Raw genomic sequence first — 21087 nt, 5'->3', positions numbered from 1 at the left:
AGAAAGCAATCAATGAACAACTAAGGTGTCACAACGAGAAACTGATGATTGATACTTATCATCTCCATTTCTGTCTATCCCTGTCTGTCCCTCTCTCTGTCCCTGGAAATAAATAAATAAATAAATAAATAAATGTCAGTGTCCAATAAAAAATAATAATAATTGCTTGTTTTTGTGGATTATATGGAATTCTAGAAGTATATTTAGTATTTAAAAATGCTAAGAATTGTTGGATTTAGTAGATGTATAGGCAGGACTATGGTCAGTTTTAATTGCTTTAGGAATGCCTATAACATTAAAAGCTTCAATAAGATGTTAAATGACACAATCAGCCTTTACTGTAGGCAAAGGTGTGGCCTATCCAAAGGAAGAAAAAATATTAATAAAACTGTACATAAGATAGTTTTTTAATTTTTATTTTTATTATTATTTTTTATTAGAGAGTGAGGGGAGAGAGAGAGAGAGAGAGAGAGAGAGAGAGAGAGAGAGAGAACAGGAGGAGGAGCAGGAAGCATCAACTCCCATATGTGCCTTGACCAGGCAAGCTCAGGGTTTTGAACCGGCGACCTCAGCATTCCAGGTCGATGCCTTATCTACTGCGCCACCACAGGTCAGGCCAAGATAGTTTTTTTAAAAGAAGAAATATGAGTAATATCTATTTGCTACAGGTTATTACTGTGTTGTCCTCTAGGATTCATTCCTCTCGGTAATGGAGGAGCATTTATAATACTATACTGAGGAGAGTTTTCAACAATATTCTGAGCTTCTTGCCTGGTTATTCTAAATTTTTGTATTAAATCTTTCTTATTTGTATGAGTCTTTGTATAAAAGTTAATAGCTGTTTCTACTGATCTAATGAGTAATTGATCAACTTCATTATCTGTAGTAGACATAGGTCCTGGTAAAGCTGTATGAGAATAAATGTGAGTTATATAGATAGGCAAAGTTTGTTCCTACAATAAAAGTTGTCACGCCTGACCTGTGGTGGCACAGTGGATAAAGTGTCGACCTGGAAATGCTGAGGTCGCCGGTTCAAAACCCTGGGCTTGCCTGGTCAAGGCACATATGGGAGTTGATGCTTCCAGCTCCTCCCCCCTTCTCTCTCTCTCTGTCTCTCCTCTCTCTCCCTCTCTGTCACTCTCTCTCCCTCTCTCTCCTCTCTAAAAATGAATAAATAAATAAATTAATTAAAATAAATAAATAAATAAATAAAAGTTGTTTAAAAAAACTTATAAAAAAAAAGTTGTCACTCTTGAAACAATTTGTGTAATTCAGAACCATTATTTGAAATGTAAACAGTTTCTATAAGTTTAACTCTATGTTCTACATATTGTGAATCAGTGACAATATTAATAGGATAGAATGTTTGAATTTTGTCTTCAGCAACAAACTACACTGATTTAAGGTTTCAGAAGCATTTTTAAGGATGACTGAAAGTTCAGCATTATTTTTACAAGCTATTAATATGTCATTTATATAATGGATTATTAAAGGTTGATATTTCTGACGAATTTTTTTAAAGGTTGATTTACATAATGTTGATACAGTGTCAGGCTATTCAACATTGCTTATTTAAGTAATATAAACTTAGTAAGAATAGTTATGCTTCTTGTTATAGACACAACAGCTAGCATTGCTAGAAACAGAGTTAATGATGTATTTTGAAGTCTTAGTCTTAATTAAAACATTTTTGCCTCCTGGGTAAGTTTATTTAATTGTCAAATCTCCCTTTCTTTTATTTCCGACTTATGCCGAGGCTTCAATCTTCTGGAAGGTATCTACAGTCCCGTATCTGTGGAGATAAGAGCTAATCCTCACTCCTACATTTTGCCTACATTGCTGTTGTACTTTAGCAAACTGTCCATTTTAAAAGTTCATCTTGTGTAATATTAATAAGAGGGTTAGCATTAGCATTTTGATTAGCTTGAATACAAGCTTGATTTTCCTAAGTCATAAATTGTAACTGTTTTGCTTTTGAAGGAACAGTCCGAGCTAACATTTCTAAACTTTTTGAAATAAAACATTTAGAGTCCATGTAGGAGGATAGCAGTTCCTGCGTATAAAGACAGGTTTTTTGTTGTTGTTTTTTGTTGTTGTTGGTTTTTTGCATTTTTCTGAAGCTGGAAACAGGGAGAGACAGTCAGACAGACTCCCGCATGCGCCCGACCGGGATCCACCCGGCACGCCCACCATGGGGCTACGCTCTGCCCACCAGGGGGCGATGTTCTGCCCATCCTGAGCGTCGCCATGTTGCGACCAGAGCCACTCTAGCGCCTGGGGCAGAGGCCACAGACCCATCCCCAGCGCCTGGGGCCATCTTTGCTCCAATGGAGCCTTGGCTGCGGGAGGGGAAGAGAGAGACAGAGAGGAAGGCGCGGCGGAGGGGTGGAGAAGCAAATGGGCACTTCTCCTGTGTGCCCTGGCCGGGAAAGGACAGTTAGTTTTATACTGGGAGCAAGCTGTTTTTAACTCTTTAAGAGCTTTAACAGAAGTTTGATCATAGTGAGTGTTAAAAACTCCTTGTCAGAAAGTTTAGACTATAATTTAAAAAGCTGCTCTTTTAATTATTTAACAGATAAATGTTTTTCTTTATTAAAGGCTAAATGACCCTTGTTATTTTCCTATTGTAAAAGAAATTTTAGAGCTTTGTTAGGGACTTCTCCTAAACCACGCAGTTTAGTGACTACTGCCTAAGTGGGTAGGCAGAAGTGGAGAGAGGAATTATTCTGGACATAAAAAGAAAACTAATGTTGCTTAGTAATAAGAGATGCATTGTTTCCTATATTTAAAAGTCTTTTGTATTGTTAAGCCTATTATAGGGCTTCAGAGAAACTAAATTCCCGCTTTCCTCAGTGCCTCCTTTTTCAGGATGTTGCCTTACAAGCAGCCAACTGTCTGAAGCAGCTTGAGATAAATTCTTAAAATAGCTTAATTTTATTTAATTCCTTAGTTTTACAAATTTGAGCATATTTTACACACAAACAAGACAATTTTCAACACAGAAACATAAGTATAACATATAACTTTAATTAATCCTAATATTTGAATTCTTATTTGATTTCAAACTTTGAATATACCTTACAATGTATTAACCAAATTAGCAAGTCTTAAGGATCCATATTCTATTCAATTTAAATTTAAATGAGTGCTCCTTATCATTTCTAATTTTAAAGCAAAAATATATGGATGAAACTATTTTTTCAAAATAAAAGCAGGCATTTTTAATCTTTGTATGTAAACACTTAATTCAGTCATTAAAAATTACATTTTAGACAACATGAAATAAAAACTGAACAGAAATTAGAATCAGACAAACGAGATCAGACAAACCAAAGAGAAACCCGGGATTTCAGAGCACAGTCAGACTAGAAAGATGCCTGCCTGATTTTAATCAGGGTGTTTCCTGACAGAGGGACTGACGATGGATGAGACTAAACAAAATTTCCCCAAGAAAATTCTCTTGGCAGCTGGTGGGATATTTTCTATAGTCAGATCCAACAACATGTCCCCCACCTCAGTTTCCAGGCAAAGAATAAGAATTAACAAAATGATAGTTCAGGGTACCATAGCTAAAACACCAAAGAAAATTAGTATTTACTTATTTTATTATTACAAAGACTAGAGAATTCTAAGGACTTCATGATTCTTCTATATGTCCTCTCCTCCTTCTGAGCCCAAATAGCCCAATTTTACAGTTCTACATATGAAAAAGCAATTGATGAACAACTGAGGTGCGGGAAGGAAAAATTGATGCTTCTTATCTTTCTCTTTTTGTTTGTCCCTATCTGTCCCTCTCTTTGTCTCTGTTACAATAATAAAGTTTTTTTGAGGCTATCAAAAAGAGTAAATTGTCCTTACAAAAAAATGTACACATGCATATACACACAAGGTCCTGTATTCAACTTTCAGGAGTATTAATTTATTCATGATATTGAGGGGGAGAAACTTTGTTAGGCTGTCAGTGAAATCCACACGTAAACTGGAAATAAATTCCAGTGATAGCAGATTGATGAAAGAAGTGGAGAGAGGAATTATTCTGGACATAAAATGCAGCAGTGCCACAGTAGATGGTGCATTCCTCAGAAAGATCCCAGTCTCCTAAGTGACAGCTCTGAACAGACGAGGACAGAATAGAATGGTAAGAGCTCTGGGAAATGTTCTCTGGGAATCAAGGAAATTTATGTCAGACAATGAGGCCAGAGGAGCCTTCCTGGAGGCAAAGAAATCTGAGCCTACACCTCAGGGAGGCTGAGTCCACTAAAGTTTAGTATCTAAACAGACACGGGGTAAGGGTGGCAAGAAAGGCAGGGAGGGGTTTATTTTGAGGAAAAAATGCGAGGTCTACCAGTGTGGAACTGTCTGCTTCAGTAGGAGGGGACCCAGAGATGAGGATGGAATGGTGGGCAAGAGCCAGGTCCAGTCACCTTCATGCTTAGACCCTCCTTAGAGCCTCCCTGTCCATCTCAGGAGACACTTCATGCAGCTCTATCACGTGGAAGGAGGGGTCAAAGGGAGGATCCGCATTATAATTTTGGGGAACCTGGCTTCCACAGGTTCCATTTCAGCTTTCACATCGCGTCCTGCACTCTGTTGTTAAGCCGTCCTGCATTTCTCTGCCACCAGCTGACTTGGAAAGAGGAAATTGATGGCACAGCATCCACAGGGGTGACCGCTTTGCCTCCCATGGTTTTTCTGCTAGTGACGTAGAGCGGCCCACAGGGCTGGGTCAGCAGCACGGAGCCACACTTAGGTGTCACTCACGTAAGGAGGTGTGTGTGTAATGCACCTTAAACGCAGTGAGTTTAGCTGGGTCACGGGAAGCGAAATACCTGCCAAAGGGGAGAACAACCTCACACCTGCCGGGTGGACCACCTGGATTCAGAAACCGGAAATGCTTTCTCCTCAATGAACCTGGGTGAGAAATGGTCTCGAGGGTAAAAACCTCAGGGATGCTGCCGCAGAGCCTTCTGGGAACTGTAGTCTTTTCGAATGAAACCCTAGTAACAGACTACTACCCGGAATTATTGTCTCCTTATACTTGAGTAACTTAGGATAAGAGAGCGGTCGAGCTGGTTGGATTGTTCAATTTGTTATAGTATCAGGGAATGTGCCAAGATTGCAGTTTCAATCCCCAGTCAGGGTATATACAAGAATCAACCAATCAATGCAGAAGTTAGTGGAATGAAAAATCCAAGTTTCTCTCTCTCTCTCTCTCTCTCTCTTTCTTTCTATCTTTCTGACTTCCACTCTCTCTCTCTAGAATCAATAAATTAAAATTTTGAAAACGTGTTGGGTGCCACTACAGTATACAATATTTAGGTATATTATAGTCGTGGTTTAGAGGTTGTTGTGTTGCGGCCAATGGGAGGAGAAGACTCCACGGATTCTGGGAACTGTAGTTCTTTCGCGGATGAGCATGGAGATCACGTGAACTTCTGCTGCTGGTTCTGGTGAGCGCGGGCTGCCGGGGTGAGTACGGTGCTGGAAGGAGAGATGAGAGAGGCAGTGAGTAGGGTTCGAACTGTGGTGGGGAGCTGGTGGATTGGATCCGGGTTGAGTGAGGGTGATGTGAAGTAGCTAGTGCGGCAAGTTCGAGAGGTTTTATTTTTGGAACCAGATCTCAAAACCAGATGTGCATTTTCGGGCGGGGAATTGGGATGAGACCCAGCTTGACCGGAGTATCTGATTTGGGGGCGCTACAGCGGTCCTTCTCTCTCCCGCTGGAGCTAGTGAGCAGGAACTCTCATATCATATTTTGGAGGAATTGGGATGATTCTGGGCCGTACAGTTCACATAAGGAAGTGGCTGCAGGGTTGTATCCACAAGGTTCATTTGAACTCTGGACACTGTGCTGGTGCGCCAGCCCATGCTAAGGACCCTTGACCCAATTTAGCTCAGTGATTAAGAGTGGGCAAGCTCAGCTAGTTTATAGCTACAGCTGCAAGTAGAAAATTCTTGCAGCCTCAGCAGATCTAATCTTGATAACAGGCAGGGTGTGTTCTTTGTGCGTCAGCCTTGCAGATATTGCAGGAAACCGGTTTATTATCTATGCAACAGTGTCTACTTTTACAAGTTATTGTACAAACGTGCTGAAACAACTGTAACCTTGTGGTTTTCGCTTTTAAATACCCCACCCCAGCTCAGGGCTGTTTGTTGCTTCTCCGCGCAGGAAACAGACCGCCAGCCGACGGGTAGAAGCTCTCCAAATTCCTAGTCAATTTGGGCTCTGGTTCCATACCTCGCAAGTTACACCGCCACAGGCACACGAGCTCAGCCAGAGGTAAATAGACAGGTATTCCCTGTGGTGAGATCGGGTGCAGAGTCGACAATATAGACCTCCTACTTTTGGGAAGGAAACATGTACTGGGGTCATGCGTGTGTGAATCGTTGTGGGAACCCCGGACTGATTGTGAATATAGAATTCTGGGTGTTGGAGCTTGATTTTATGGTGCTGAGAATGTCCCAAGTCTGTGGGTGAGTGGGGATGCGGTTGGGGTGGGAGCTCTCAGGACCTGCAGTGCCTGATTTGTACAGTAAGGAGTGTGGAAACGTCACATTGCTGCTCCACCTGCAGGTGCTGGCTTCCTGGATACTCAGTGAGCTTTCACAAGGATGGTTCGGAGAAGTGACCTGGTGCAGCAGTAGAAATCGGCTTTGCAATAAAATTAAGGTTTACCTGGCCAAATTGCAGAATTTCGGGGCAAACACATGTCTGACCTCGGGGCTGTGACGTTGGCTGATCCTTTGGCCTTGGGAGAGCAGGGCCGCGAGGAGAACAGGGAAGACATGGAGATCGTGAAGAATCTGACCCTAAATCATGAGGCTAAAGGTGAGAGTTGTTGGGAGTCTGGAGAGGTGAGGAGGAGGAATAAGGCTCTGGGCTTAGTTGAGAGCACTGTAGTGACCCCAGCTGAGTAAAGGGACTGCTCCCTCTGTCCTGGGCTCCGAGGAGCTGCTCCCCGGGGCATTCTGGGAGGCCTGCACCCTCAGAGCTTTGTTCTTCCCCTAGGTCTGCCTTCCAACTGCACTGACTCGCTCCAAGAAAAGGAGGGAAAGCCCAAAAGACTGGTGAGTTGGGGTTACATTTTCTTCTATTTTTTTTTTTTGTATTTTTCTGAAGCTGGAAACCGGGAGAGACAGTCAGACAGACTCCCACATGCGCCCGACCAATGCTCTACCGCTGAATGAACTGGCTAAGACTGATTATTAAAAATTTTATATGTAGTCTTTAATTTCACTTCACATCACATTAGCTAATGATACTGTTCATTGCAGCAGACATCCTTTTTTTTTTAAGTATTGAAAATTTAATCTTTTTTTTGTTAGATTTTATTTATTGATTTTTGGAGAGAGGAGGGAGAGAGAAATTGAGAAAGAAAGAGAGGGACATTGAGAAAGATGGGGGAGATTCTTTTTCTTCATTCTAATTAATGTTACATAAGTAGATCAGGGAGACTGGCCAAGAGAGCCCTACTAAGAGGACTGTCATATCTGAAGGGGGAGGGTCAGCGTGATTGTGCCTGTCCAGGCCCCCCCTGCTACTTAGCCACATATTCGGGAGCAATAGCCTTTATTGAACTCTCGCCAAGAGGAGTCAGAAAACATGAACAAGGGACAAGAGCCAGAGCCTGAGGAGGGAGCTGGGTTGGTCTCCAGAGTTGCTACAATGTTTTACCTAAAATATCCAGGATTTAACAGATTTAACAAAGAAAGTATAAGGAAAGGAAAAGACGCAAAGTGGGAAAGAAAGAAAGGACATACGAATATGAGAATGAGAGGAAGTCAAAACAAATTTCCTTGGTATGTAAAATGGAAACAACTTTTCAGTTCTGTGCTGTGTTACAATCTCCCTGAACTGTACACTAATCATTCTGTTTTGGGTTATGAATTTTGTGTTGGGCAAACATACATGGTGGAAATTAAGCCCCTTTCAAAATAAATCTTTTCTGCTCATCTGTAACTCCTCTGTCTCAAAATTCCTCTATAATGCATCCTCACGGTCATTTTTCTGAGCACTGTTTCAGGTATCAACTTTTTATTTGACACAGAGAGAGAGTCTGAAAGAGGGACCAGTAGGGACAGACAGGAAGGGAGAGAGATGAAAAGCATGAATTCTTCATTGCAGCACCTTAGTGTTAGTCATTTCTTTCACACTTGTGCTTTGAGATGGGAGCTACAGCACAGGGAGTGACCTCTAGCTCAAGCCAGCGACCTTGGACTCAACCCCCTGACCATGAGGTCATATCTATGAACCCACACTCAAGCTGCAGGCCCACATTCATGCTGTTGAGTTCAGGTTCCAGCTGGATGAGCCCACGCTCAAGATGGTGATATCATGGATTCAGGCCTGGGTCTTGTGTGTCCAAGTTTGATGCTCTGTCCAGTGTGAGCCTGCTGGGTCAGGCCACGTTTCAGATTGATTTAGAAATCACTTCTCCAAGGAAATCATAAGTTCCAGGGCCCAGGAATGGGTGTTAGCGTTGGCTCTGCGTCCCGTGGGTTTTAATACAAAGCCATGGTCGTGGCCAGAAGAATTGAGTGCATAGAACTGTGTACTAGGGAAAGAAGTAGACCAATTTCTGTAGATTCAGACTGACCAGGGCCACAAAATTTATGCACCATGCTTGGAAAATTGATGCTGACTTGCTGTTCATTAACAGATTGCTTGTTATAGGTACCGATCACGTTTAGGGATGTTTCTGTGATCTTCACAGAGGCGGAATGGAGGATGCTGAGCCCTGCACAGAGGAGCCTGTACAAGGACGTGATGCTGGAGAACATCAGGAACCTGCTCTCGCTGGGTGAGGCTGTGTTCTGTCCTTCCTTACTGCGGTAGCGGGATGGACCACCTACCGTGGGCCAGAAGATGTTCTAGACACTTAGAGCCACACAGAAGTGAAGGAATAGCAGCCCCTGCTCCTGGGAGCTTACTTTTCCCTATTTATTGAGACAGAGAAGAAACAAGCAGCTTCCCCTGCAGGGATAGGATGGTACGTTAGATGGTGATAAGCACTTCCTAGTCAAAAACAATGATCAAATGAAGTAGGATAACAGAGTATCAAGTTTGACAGGACAGAGGGCTGAATTTAAGATTAATGAGGAGGTAATGTGACCAAATACATAATGTGGTGAGGGACATAGACTCTCTGTGTCTGGGTCAAGATGATTTCAGCTGGAGATTTCAGCGCTAAGGCCTCAAGGAAGGGACGGTCCCTCCCAGGGGTAAGGACTGTAAGGAGGCCGGTGGGACTGGAAGTGCAGTTCTCACGTGGCAGAGTAGTGAGAAACGCCTTCTGCAACTGTCAGAGGTTAGAGTTTCCTAAGCTGTTTTTTTTTTTTCACTTTTATTTGGAGTCTTACTTTGATTCTTGAATTTTAGGTTGATAAGTACCTTTGACTGCAACATTACTCTGAGTCAGCCATTGGCCATTTTTTCTGTAAAGGGCCAGAGAGTAGCTATTTTAGGTGTTTTGTGTGTGATGCGATCTCTATCTGCTCTGAACTTTTTTCCTGTCACGATAAAGTAGCCAGGACGGCACTTGGATGAATGAGTATCGTGTCCTCGTAGGACTTTTTCTGTGGACAACAAAGTTTGCATTTCATATTGTTTTTATGTGTCATGAACTATTATTCTTTTGACTGGTTTCCATCTCTCTAATAATTTATTAGTCATCCTGAGCTGGTTGACAGTACAGAGAGAGGGGAGGATGAAATAGGTCACAAGCTCTCTTGGTCCTATCCCTTGTTCTAGGTCAGTGCTATGCTGTGCAAATACAATGTGAGGCACAGAGATAATTTTAAATTTTGTAGTAACTACATTTTTTAAAAAGTTGATATAAATAGGTCAAATTAACAATCTTATGTTATCCAATCTATCAAATTTTTTTTTTTTTTTTTTTTTTTTTTTACAGAGGCAGAGATAGGGACAGAGAGAGATGAGAAGCATCAATCATCAGTTTCTCGGTGCGCGTTGCGACTTCTTAGTTGTTCATTGATTGCTTTCTCATATGTGCCTTGACCGTGGGCCTTCAGCAGACCGAGTAACCCCTTGCTGGAGCCAGCGACCTTGGGTCCAAGCTGGCGAGCTCTTTGCTCAAGCCAGATGAGCCCGCGCGCGACCTCGGAGTCTCGAACCTGGGTACTTCCGCATCCTAGTCCGACGCTCTATCCACTGCGCCACTGCCTGGTCAGGCATATCAAAATATGAATTCAACACTGAGTCAAAATATTAAAAAAATTTTTTTTTTTTTTAATTTTTTTAAGTGAATAGCAGGGAGTCAGAAAGATTCCCACTTGGGCCCCAACTGAGATCCGACTTCATGGCCTCTGCCCAGGAATTCTCTGTCCACCTGGGGCTATTGCTTTGTTGCTTGGCAACAGATATATTTCTGTGCCTAAGGCGAGGTCGTGAAGCCATCTGCAACACCTGAAATCAAACCTGGGATACGTACGTGGTAGGCTGATGCTCTACCACTTAGCAGACAGGCCAGGTCCAAATGTTCATGTCTTGTGTTGACTCTTAAACTGCATTGTCGGTTTTGGAATCCAGGGGAAAGGACCCAGCTCTCTCTGGATGTGGGATTCTTGGAGAAGAAGGGGAAAGACAGCAATCAGGAAACCACATTGTGGCTTCTAAAAATGTGTGTCAACGTGGCAGTAACTTTTCACCTATCTCCATTGGCCCAAATAAATCCTTTCGCAAGTGTGATGTCAGTGTGATGAGATTGGTCTGGGCGCAGGTTACCAGAATCCTGAAACATGGACCGTGTATTTCTTGTCTATGGCAGAAGTCACAGTACTTAATGGAGAACATAATAGTAAGAAATTAATTCTTCTCAGTATTTGTTTGCAAACGGGCAACCTGAAATTCAGATTCAATTCTTATACACTCTGTTCAACCACTGTATAATGTACCATTTCCTCTGTTTGGAAGCTCTCCTGGTCAAGTAACTTTTTATGTATTCAGTCTTTTTTTTTTGTAATAAGTAATGTCATGAAGAAGATTTCCAGCCTGACCAGGCGGTGGCGCAGTGGATAGAGCGTCGGACTGGGATGCAGAGGACCCGGGTTCGAGACCCCGAGGTCGCCAGCTTGAGTGCGGACTCATCTGGTTTGAGGAAAAGCCCACCAGCTTGAACCCAGGGTCGCTGGCTCCAGCAAGGAGTTACTCGGTCTGCTGAAGGCCCGCGGTCAAGGCACATATGAGAAAGCAATCAATGAACAACTAAGGTGTTGCAACGTGCAATGAAAAACTAATGATTGATGCTTCTCATCTCTCTCCATTCCTGTCTGTCCCTGTCTGTCCCTCTCTCTGACTCACTCTCTGTCTCTGTAAAAAATAAATAAATAAATAAATAAATTTAAAAAAAAAAAAAAAAAAAAAAAAAAAAAAAAAAAAAAGAAGATTTCCATATAGGTCATAGAGACTGTCACCTCCAAGTACAACAGAAGTGTAAACAGGGCATCACTGGGAGGGTCATGGCTTGGCTGACTTTACTAGAAAGAAAAAGCTTGTGGTATTGAAGCTGTGTACACGGCTGATTGCTTCCTTGTATGGCTCCCAGTCTGAGTGACATGTAGAAGATGTTTTTGGGATGGTTCTCCCATTTTGACATAAAAAATGGACTGTGTAGCCCTAGCTGGTGGGTTTAGTGGTAGAGCGTCGGCCTGGCGTGCAGGAGTCCTGGGTTCAATTCTCGGCCAGGGCACACAGGAGAAGCGCCCACCTGCTTCTCCACCCCTCCCTCTCTCCTTCCTCTCTCTCTCTTCCCCTCCCGCAGCCAAGGTTCCATTGGAGCAAAGTTGGCCCAGGCACTGAGGATGGCTCCGTGGCCTCTGCCTCAGGCGCTAGAATGGCTCTGGTTGCAACAGAGCAATGCCTAGGAGGGGTCGAGCATCGCCCCCTGGTGGGCATGCCAGGTGGATCCCGGTCGGGCGCATGCAGGAGTCTGTCTGACTGCCTCCCCGTTTCCAGCTTCGGAAAAATACAAAAAAAAAAAAAAAAAAAGGACTGTGTAGAAACCAAACGTAAAGAAATCATTGGTGGAAACAAATGACATTTTACACAGGTTATTAATAACAGGTGTGGCAGGAGGGCCCTAGTCTTCCTGAGACCAGGAGGGACTCCCTGCAGCCCTGTTGGGGCTTCTCTGACCGAGCTTTCTTTTTCCAGCAGAATCAAAGCCAGAAAAAGAGTCCCGCTCCTGCCAACTTCTGGTTTTCTCCCGGGAGCCACTGCCCAGCCAGCAGGTGTCTCCCATGTGCTTGGACACGTGTGACTTCCATCCGCAGGAATCAGTCCTCTGGCATCAGGAGCGGACATCTTTTTCTCAGAGTTGCTGGAGAGAAAACACAAAAGGTGAAGGCGGAGAAGATGGCTTGAGACTTTTCTTTGTGGAGACAGAGGAGGGGAAAACCTCAGGCTCATTTCACAGCCCAACCCGAGGACCTGTCAGGAAAGGTCATGCGGTGCTAGAAATAGAGCCCAGCTCAGCCCAAGGGGTAAGCCCTGTGCAGACAGACAAGGGGAGGAAGGAATTAGAAACCTCGAGATCTGGATCTGTGAGCTGTAGCGAACATGAACCAGACTGCAGCGTGGAATCAAACGTTATGACAAACCAGGTGACCCCCTCAGGGGAGAAGCCTTTGGTTTGCAGCCAGTGTGGGCGAGGCTTTAGACTTATATCACACCTCCTCAGACACCCAGGGGCACACTCATCCACAGAGAAGGCTTTCCTTTGCGATGAGTGTGGCAAAAGATTTGGTGATAAATCAAATGTCACGGTACACCAGCAGAGTGACTCAGGGGTGAAGCCCTTTGTGTGTTTCGAGTGCGGAAGAGCATATGGTTATAAGTCAGGCCTCAGGAGACATCAACAGACTCACTCGAAGGAGAATCCCTTCATGTGTCCAGAATGTGGACGAGCATTTGGTGGTAAGTCACACCTCAAGACACACCTCAGGACTCACTCAGGAGAGAAACCTTTCTTGTGCTCAGAGTGTGGACGAGCATTTGGTTATAATTCAGCCCTCAGGAGACACCAGCAGACTCACTCTGGGGACAAGCCCTTCCCGTGCCTGGAGTGTGGACAAGGATTTCGTGATAAGACATCCCTCAGGAGACACCAGAGGACTCACTCAGGGCAGAAGCCCTTCATGTGCCCAGAGTGCGGAAGAGGATTTGATTATAAATCTGCCCTCAGGAATCACCAGATGACTCACTTGGGAATGAAACCCTATGTGTGCCTGGAATGTGGACGAGAATATTGTTTTTTGAGAGACCTCAGGACACACCAAATTACTCACTCGGGGGAGAAGCCGTTCATGTGCCCAGATTGTGGACGAGGATTTCGTATTAATTCAAAACTCAGGAAACATCAGTTGACTCACTCAGGGGAGAAACCCTTCGTGTGCTTGGAGTGTGGACGAGGATTTCTTTGGAAGGCAACCCTCAAAACACACCAGAGGACTCACTCTGGGGAGAAGCCCTTTATTTGCCCTGAGTGTGGACAAGGATTTGGTTATAAGTTAGCCCTCAGGAGACACCAGAGAACATGCTCGAGAAAGAATCCTTAGAAGTGCGGTTGCTGTGGACGAGGCTGTAGCTGGAAAGTGGAACTTCTCAATCAGCAGAGGACACATTCAAGGACAAGCATGACATTTTTGTGGAGTGTGGGTGAAGCTTTAGCTAGAAGTCTGATGTCATGAGACACCTGAGGACACATAAGGGGGGAAGCCTTTTGTGTGCAGGGATCGCTGTCAAGAGATCAGCAATCAGTGAGACGTCATCTTGTCGGGTGTTGATCCCACCTTGCTGTCTGACACAGTCGCAGCAGTAAAGAAACATTTGCACAGCATATATTTTTGGGGTCGTAGCTGGGCATTTGCTTTGACAATTCTTTCCTTATTAGGGCTATGTGCATTCACTATTGTGAGGGGTCCACGGTATGATTCCATCAATACTGTAATTCCCCAGGCTACTGGAGACCCTGAGGTCAACCAGTCTGTGACTATGTCTCTCCAGAATTACTCTAAAAGTAACCACACTAATACCTCCTTGACCACTCGAGCCCTCTGTGTTCCTTTTAAGAAAACTTACCAGCAAACCCTAAAACAAGAGCTAGAGGTAATTATCAGGACAATTGTACTTCCAAAATGTCTAAGCTGTTACCCTCAGGAATTCCCTGAAGAAACCCCTGCTAAAGAATATAACCCCCTTGCCTAAGCTCATAGACATAGGAGGCTGGCTATGGTATCCCCCGAAAGGGGCTAGGTCTGTAGGACTATTTCGTCCTAAAAATCATATTATCAGAAAATAAGTTGTGACTTACGAATAAGTGGGAAACAGAGGCTAAACACAAAAGCACCTTTCAGCCTTTACCTGATTACTTAACCCTCTAGCCTTTTCATACTATAGAAGAATAGAAAAACTTTCCGTTCCTCTTATATACCTGACCTTCAGGTAGTGGAATGCTCTGAGAAAAATAAAGGTAGAACTTAACTAATAGATGAAAATAGTAGAAAAACATAATTTTACTGGACAGTAGGCCTTTAGGTAAAGCAGAGTTGTTAATCAATAGTGATCTTTTAGAAGCCTGTGCAAGGCTGATGCCAATATTTTTGTTGCTGCTCAAGGTGTTGTGTAACTGTACTTAGAATGGCTTATCACCTGATTTATAGCTTAAAGAAATGGACTAATCTTTTCCTGAAATATTTATCCATATTAAATCAAAGAACTATTATTCAATGTATTCTGCATAACATGATTAACTTAGTGTGGGTCAAATAAGTTTGCAAATATGATGTATATGTTTGCTCACTTCTAGTTTGCAATGGGTGTGGGAGACAGGTTGTAAGCTAGCAAACTCATTATAGCCTAAGTCTTAGTTTAAGACTTAGCCTTTCCCAGTTTTTTAATACTAAGATATTTTCCAAGCTAAGCTTTTCCCCACATCGTTGACTGTTACATAATGTGGGGTGGTGCGCTCTTATGAGGAATCCCATTTATGCCTCGGATAAGTGGCTTTGTATCAGACTTCCTTATTTGTATGCTGGCTTAAAGAGTCTGACTTCTACACTATAAAATGGGGCAGACCGGAGGCTTGCTCTTTCCTGGTTCCTGAAATTAGCATTGCATAGAAGAGGCAGTCAAGATGGTGGAGTGCTGAAGGAGAAGCCAGTTTGTGCAGAGAGGAGGAGATGGGAAAACAGAGGTGAATCAGGCTGGTGAGGTAGAAACCTTTGATTCTAGGACACTCGGATGAGGTAGTGGCTTTGGTGTTTGTTGTAAACTACCGTACTTCACTTCCACGTGATTCTGTAGAGACACCAAGTCCAGATGAGTTTTAAAGGGTTTTATTAAAAGGAGGAAATTTATAGTCCGGCCAGGCGGTGGCACAGTGGACACAGCATCAGACTGGGATGCGAAGGACCCAGGTTTGAGACCTCGAGGTCGCCAGCTTGAGCGTGGGCTCATCTGGTTTGAGCAAAGCTCACCAGTTTGGACCCAAGGTCGCTGGCTTGAGCAAGGGGTCACTCGGTCTGCTGAAGGCCCACAGACAAGGCACATATGAGAAAGCAATCAATGAACAACTAAAGTGCCACAAAAAAACCCTGGTGATTGATGCTTCTCATCTTTCTGTTCCTGTCTTTCTGTCTCTTTCTATCCCTCTCTCTGACTCTCTGTCTCTGTCACAGAAAAAAAAAATTGGTTTATTAATATGCTGGCTGCATATGACTAACGGTATCTGACCTAAATTGTGCAATTCCAAGTTTATCTCAGAAGCGGGTTATACACCCTTTGACCTCATACAGGTTGGGGGGAGCATGACATCATGACACAATCATTAACAAGATTATAACATTTGTCTTAGGGATTTATAAAAAACATTAAAGCTTTCAAGGTAATACAATCAAAAACATTCACAAATCTTTATTATTATTTTCTACAGAGACAGAGAGTGTGTCAGAGAGAGGGACAGACAGACAGGAACGGAGAGAGATGAGAAGCATTAATCATTAGTTTTTCATTGTGTGCTGCAACACCTTAGTTGTTCATTGATTGCTTTCTCATATGTGCCTTGACCGCGGGCCTTTCAGCAGACCGAGTAGCCCCTTGCTTGAGCCAGCGACCTTGGGTTCAAGCTGGTGGGCTTTTTGCTCAAACCAGATGAGCCAGCGCTCAAGTTGGCGACCTCGGGGTCTCGAACCTGGGTCCTCTGCATCCCAGTCCGACGCTTTATCTAATGCGCCACCACCTGGTCAGGCCACAAATCTTTTAGTATCTATCTCACCCCCTTTTCCTAGAGATACACGTTAATCTCAGGATTCCAGGAATGGAGGGAGAGCCAAAATTAGTGTAAGGTGGTATGTAAATTTTGTCTTATTGAAAGGGAAAGGAAGTTCTTCAGATAACCTCAATCCTTTCAGAACACTAATCCTAAATGACATATTAAAAGGCATTCCTATATAATCTAGTGTTTATATGCCATCTCTTTGTCCAGAGTCACACGCGTTAACCACACGCATTTACATAGGAGAGGTAGTTTCTGGGGGACAAATGCCCGCAAATGGCTCATTGCTATAAGAAAAAGTTTATTTTGGCTTTTCTTTCCCTGTACGTAGCTAGCCATTCACCCCTTTGCATTTACAATACAATGCCAAGGGCCATCCTGGTCATGCCAATCACACAGTAAAGAGACTATTTCTCACAATTTCTCTGCACACCTTAACCCAAATTAATAAAATGTTCTTCAAACCTCCCAAAATATTAATATTAATTCTGTAGCTTTTGGTACTTTACAACACCTGCAGCGGAGGTGGCGCAGTGGCTCCTCATTATCCACTGTGCCAGCACAGGTCAGGCCAAGAGTAAATTCTTGTTCCCACGAATCACTACCTCAGTTGTCAGTCACCTTTGAGGGGCTTTCAGAAGTCTTGAACCCTCCCCGCCCCTCTGTGTGAGAGGGAGGATGGCACTAGCTACTCAATAGACATGTCTTTATTTTTTCACTTTTTAAAATTGGAATAATGTTGTTGTGAGTTGGGGGCACAGAGAGAGAGAGATCAGCAGACAAAATCATTGTAAACTAGCGAAGGACCACCGCTCGCTCAGGCAAATGGCCCCAAGTTTGCGCTGTCTTATTTTTATTCACAAGATTTCAAAGAGCTTGTTTTCTGAGAAATTGGCATAACATCAAGCATAACTTTTACTTAAAGATACATGCAGCACAGTACACCTGCATGATAGCTTAATAACAATATTGTTGACCGAGGGCGCACCACTAAGACTCTAGACCCAAGTGTGTGGGTAAAACAGAAGAAAAAGTTTATTACACTCGCGAGCGGGCTCAAGGCAAGGAGGTGGCCAAGAACACTCTCAGTCTTTTTGCAAGGGCTTTTATACTTTGGTAGGCAAGCAAGCAACCGTTTACAGAAGCTGAGTTGGCAGTTAGTTGTTAAAACCCTTATCCTATCTTTATCTTTATCAGGAACACATACCTATTCGCATAAGCAGGTTGGGGTCCAGCTGCCTCCTGTGAACTAGCTCTAAGCAAATTTCTAAGTGGTTTATGGTAGGGAGCGGTCAATTCCTGCTTTCTTTAATTTTAGTCAAAAGGTCAAGCAGAATTTTTCCACTCACGGTTACAAATATAATATCAAAAGACAGTAATTTCTATTCTATGGTTCCCACAACATTCCTCTCTTTATCTCAAGGGATGACCTTGGAAGGTACAGAAATCTGATGAGAATGTTTTACTGAGAAAAAAGCCCAGCAACTGCCTTCAGTCACATAGACCTGTTTCAGTGACTCGCCTTCAAGTCACAAAACAATTCTCTTGGCAAAACATTCTTTTCTTGTTGGCTGTGTGCCCATCCAAGGCCATGCAATGGGTTATTCCACTACAGAATAAGGAAATAAAAGATTTCATTTAAGTAACCTAAGAATGACCACTTTTATGTCTTTCTTGGGTAAACAGATGTTTCTAGGTTGCTCCTTTGTGTTGGGGCAGCGCCCTGTGTGTATAGTCTATGGGAGGATGTAGGTGCTGCCCTCAGGGCAGCAAATTGCAAACTGTGAGTTGACTTCCTGCTTCGATTGTAGGAGTGTTTCCTATTGTTTGCTGTAGAAAGGTTTATTCCCTCCAGCCTGTTTGTCTAGGGAGTGTATAGGGTGAGCGGGAGTGTTCAATGCTTAGGAACCCTGCTGAGTTTTTTAAGGGGCCCCAGGACTCCTGTAGAGCCTGAGAATGAGTCTGAGTTTGGGAGCCTTCAGTGAGATAGAAGCGGTCTTCCCAGCCTCTTTGCTTTTTTTGCGTTTGTTGTAAGGTACCAAAAAGCTGCAAAATTAATATTGATATTCTAGGAGGAAAAAGATCAGGCTTTCCTGTCCCTTCCATCCCTTGGGGAGGGGAGGGAGAAGAATTTAGAAGTTTCTGGCTTGCAAGAACAATGGGTCATTCAGTTTTAAATCTAAAATAAAGGATAACCTAGAAACTTCTTTTCTTTCAATAGGAGACAGAATTTACATACCACCTTGCATTGATTGTAGTTCCTCCCCCTTCCTGGAATCCTGAGAGTAAAATATTGTAGCTCTAGGCTAGTGAGGGAAGAGGAACCCTGAAAGATTTGTAAACATCTTTGATTGTGTTACCTTGAAAGTCTTAATGTTTCTTTATATCCCCTAAACAAATGTTGTACTGTTGTGAGCAGGTGCCATGATGTCATGCTCTCCCCGCCCATGTGTGATCAAGGGTATATAAACATCCCATGAAATATTTTAAGCGCACATGATTTGGGCTTCCAGACTGCCCCATGTCAGCTATATGCGGCCGTCATATTTAATAAATCTCCTCCTCTAATAAAACTTTTCAAAATTCATCGGGACAAGGTCTCTCTATGTAAACCTGCGGAATTGAGGTACAGGTACTTTACAACACGTTCACACTAATAAACAGAATGGCCCAACATTTTCTGTCTCTACTCTTCCTTTGCCTTCTGCAAGAATCCGTTGTGAACCCGCATCTGCATGGCCGTGGCCGTGGTCACCAGCTTTACAATTCTCATACACAAATCGTTCTCATGTTTTCTCGTCCTTCTGTTCCAGTAAAGTCTTTCATGAGCTCAGTCTGTGCCCCTTAGTCACACATGCATCTGGAAAAGAGTTCACATTCACAGCCCAGGTTTCCTGCAAGAATCCAATCCTTGAGAAACAAATAAATCCCAAGTAAAATTAGTACACTTCTTGGGGGATCTGAACCGTTGTATGGAGAGGATGATCGAGGTTCCAGAGAGGAGGAACTTCCCAGGTCATCAAGGCTTAGATTACTACTTCTCCTAAATGATGACTCCCATTGGCTGCAGTGAAGACTCCATCGCCTGGGTTTTCTTCTCCCAATCTCTACTCAGGTCTCTGCTGAATACCTCTCATCCCCATCAAGACATCACTGTTCCTTAAAGTCTGTTCTAGTTCTTTTTCACAGACCCTTTATTGGTACACTCTCTTTAGACTTCCATATTCTACGTGCAAGTCCTTTAGCTGTGACCTCTCTTCCCATCATGAATCATTGCTTTGGGCCTCTTAACTTCTCATGGGTTTAAACACCGATAAATACAGCTTCAATGACAAGTCACCTCAGTTCTCCAATACACGGGTCCTGCTGAGACACATCATCCTACTGATTTGTCTACAACAGATTTGTCATACCCAAGCAGTTATGTGTTAGTCCAAAGGCCTGGCATTTTGTCCACACCTTCTCCTACTGCCCCTTCTTCTGAGGCCAAGTAGCCCAATTTGACAGTTCCACATATGAGAAAGCAATTGATGAACAACTTAGGTTTGGGAATAAAAAATTGATGCTTCTCTCCCTTGTCTGTCTGTCCTTATCTGTCTGTCATTCTGTCTCTGTCACAATAAAATTTTTTTTGAGACTCTTAAAAACCTTTAGTGGTCTTTGCAGAAAAGTGCACAGATGTATATACATGCAAGGTCCTATATTCAACCTTCAGGAGTATTGATTTATTCATGATTTCCAGGAGGAGAACCTTAGTTAGGTACTCACTGAAATTTACAGGTAAACTGGTAATAACTTCAACCGTTAGCAGATTGACAAACCAAGCAGAGAGAGGTGTAGGTGGATCCAGCAAACGTGGGTGAGTGTAAAGGTGGAATGTTCCCGAGAAATACTGGCTGGACATTTTAGTGGCTTCAACATGGAAACACCCAGAAAACAGTAATAAGAAGGATGCACAGGAATAAACATTTCAGGAGAGTGCAGCTACTCACAACACCCACATCTGTCTCCTAGCAAGAACTCCAGGTACATCAGCAGTGTGCAGGGGTTGCTGGGCGACACTCTCCTTTCAGGCTGAAGAGTTGTAATACTTGAACAGAGTCCAGTGTGTGATGTTCTTGATCGCCTCCATTGGAAAGCTGGAACAGAAGTTGGTGATGTGAGTTTGGGAGGAACAGGGATGGTCTGACTGTTTCTGCAGGAACAAAGCCACCATCTGCTACAATCTTGCCACCTCATCTCTGCCCTGCCCCTTAACAGAGAGCCATCCACCAACAAAAGGTGGTAAATGGCTGAAGTCTTTCAATCTTTTCCATAAAGTTATCTTCATGCATCCATTCATCCATCATCGACCCAGTCATTTTTTCTTCTGAGAATAATGTTTTCAGGGTTTATTCAGGGCATGTAAGGCAGGGATGGCACAGTAGATGGAGCATTCCTCAGAAAGATAACAGTCACTTAAGTGACAGCTCCGAACAGACTAGGACAGAATAGAATGGTAAGAGCTCTGGGAAACATTCTCTGGGGATCAAGGATATTTCATATCAGACAATGAGGCTAAAGGAGCCTTCCTGGAATAAAGAAATCTGAGCCTACAGCGCAGGGAGGATGAGTCCACTAATCAAACATGGGGGGAGAGGGAAGCGAGAGTCATGGAAAAATTTATTTCTAGGAGTAAATGTGAGGTCTAGGAGGGCGGAACTGTCCACTGGAGTAGGGGGAAGACAGGGATGAGGATGGAGGTGTGGGCGAGGGCCAGGTCCAGTCACCTCAGTGCTCAGACCCTCCTGAGAGC

At 43.4% G+C, this 21087-nt stretch overlaps 1 protein-coding gene across 7 annotated transcripts in view; it reads left to right on the top strand.

Moving 5' to 3' along the window:
* Positions 1–21087, top strand: part of LOC136308219 (zinc finger protein 343-like) — a 55637-nt gene that overhangs the window by 22413 nt on the left and 12137 nt on the right. Inside the window, exons 1-6 of one of the 7 annotated variants that reach the window (XM_066235477.1) lie at positions 5409–5469; positions 6170–6280; positions 6575–6829; positions 7010–7068; positions 8675–8801; positions 12176–14746. In XM_066235477.1, coding sequence (XP_066091574.1) covers positions 6709–6829; positions 7010–7068; positions 8675–8801; positions 12176–13575 — 1707 coding nt within the window. In that variant the 5' untranslated portion in view covers positions 5409–5469; positions 6170–6280; positions 6575–6708 and the 3' untranslated portion in view covers positions 13576–14746. Of the gene's footprint in view, positions 1–5408; positions 5470–6169; positions 6281–6574; positions 6830–7009; positions 7069–8660; positions 8802–12172; positions 14747–21087 lie in introns of those variants that run through there. The other 6 variants (XM_066235475.1, XM_066235479.1, XM_066235481.1 and 3 more) reach the window with 6 other exon arrangements.

This window comes from Saccopteryx bilineata, chromosome 6, assembly GCF_036850765.1.
Source record: "Saccopteryx bilineata isolate mSacBil1 chromosome 6, mSacBil1_pri_phased_curated, whole genome shotgun sequence".
NCBI lineage: Eukaryota > Metazoa > Chordata > Mammalia > Chiroptera > Emballonuridae > Saccopteryx > Saccopteryx bilineata.
Note: the sequence above shows the minus strand (reverse complement) of the source record. Positions and strands in the feature narration are given on the sequence as shown.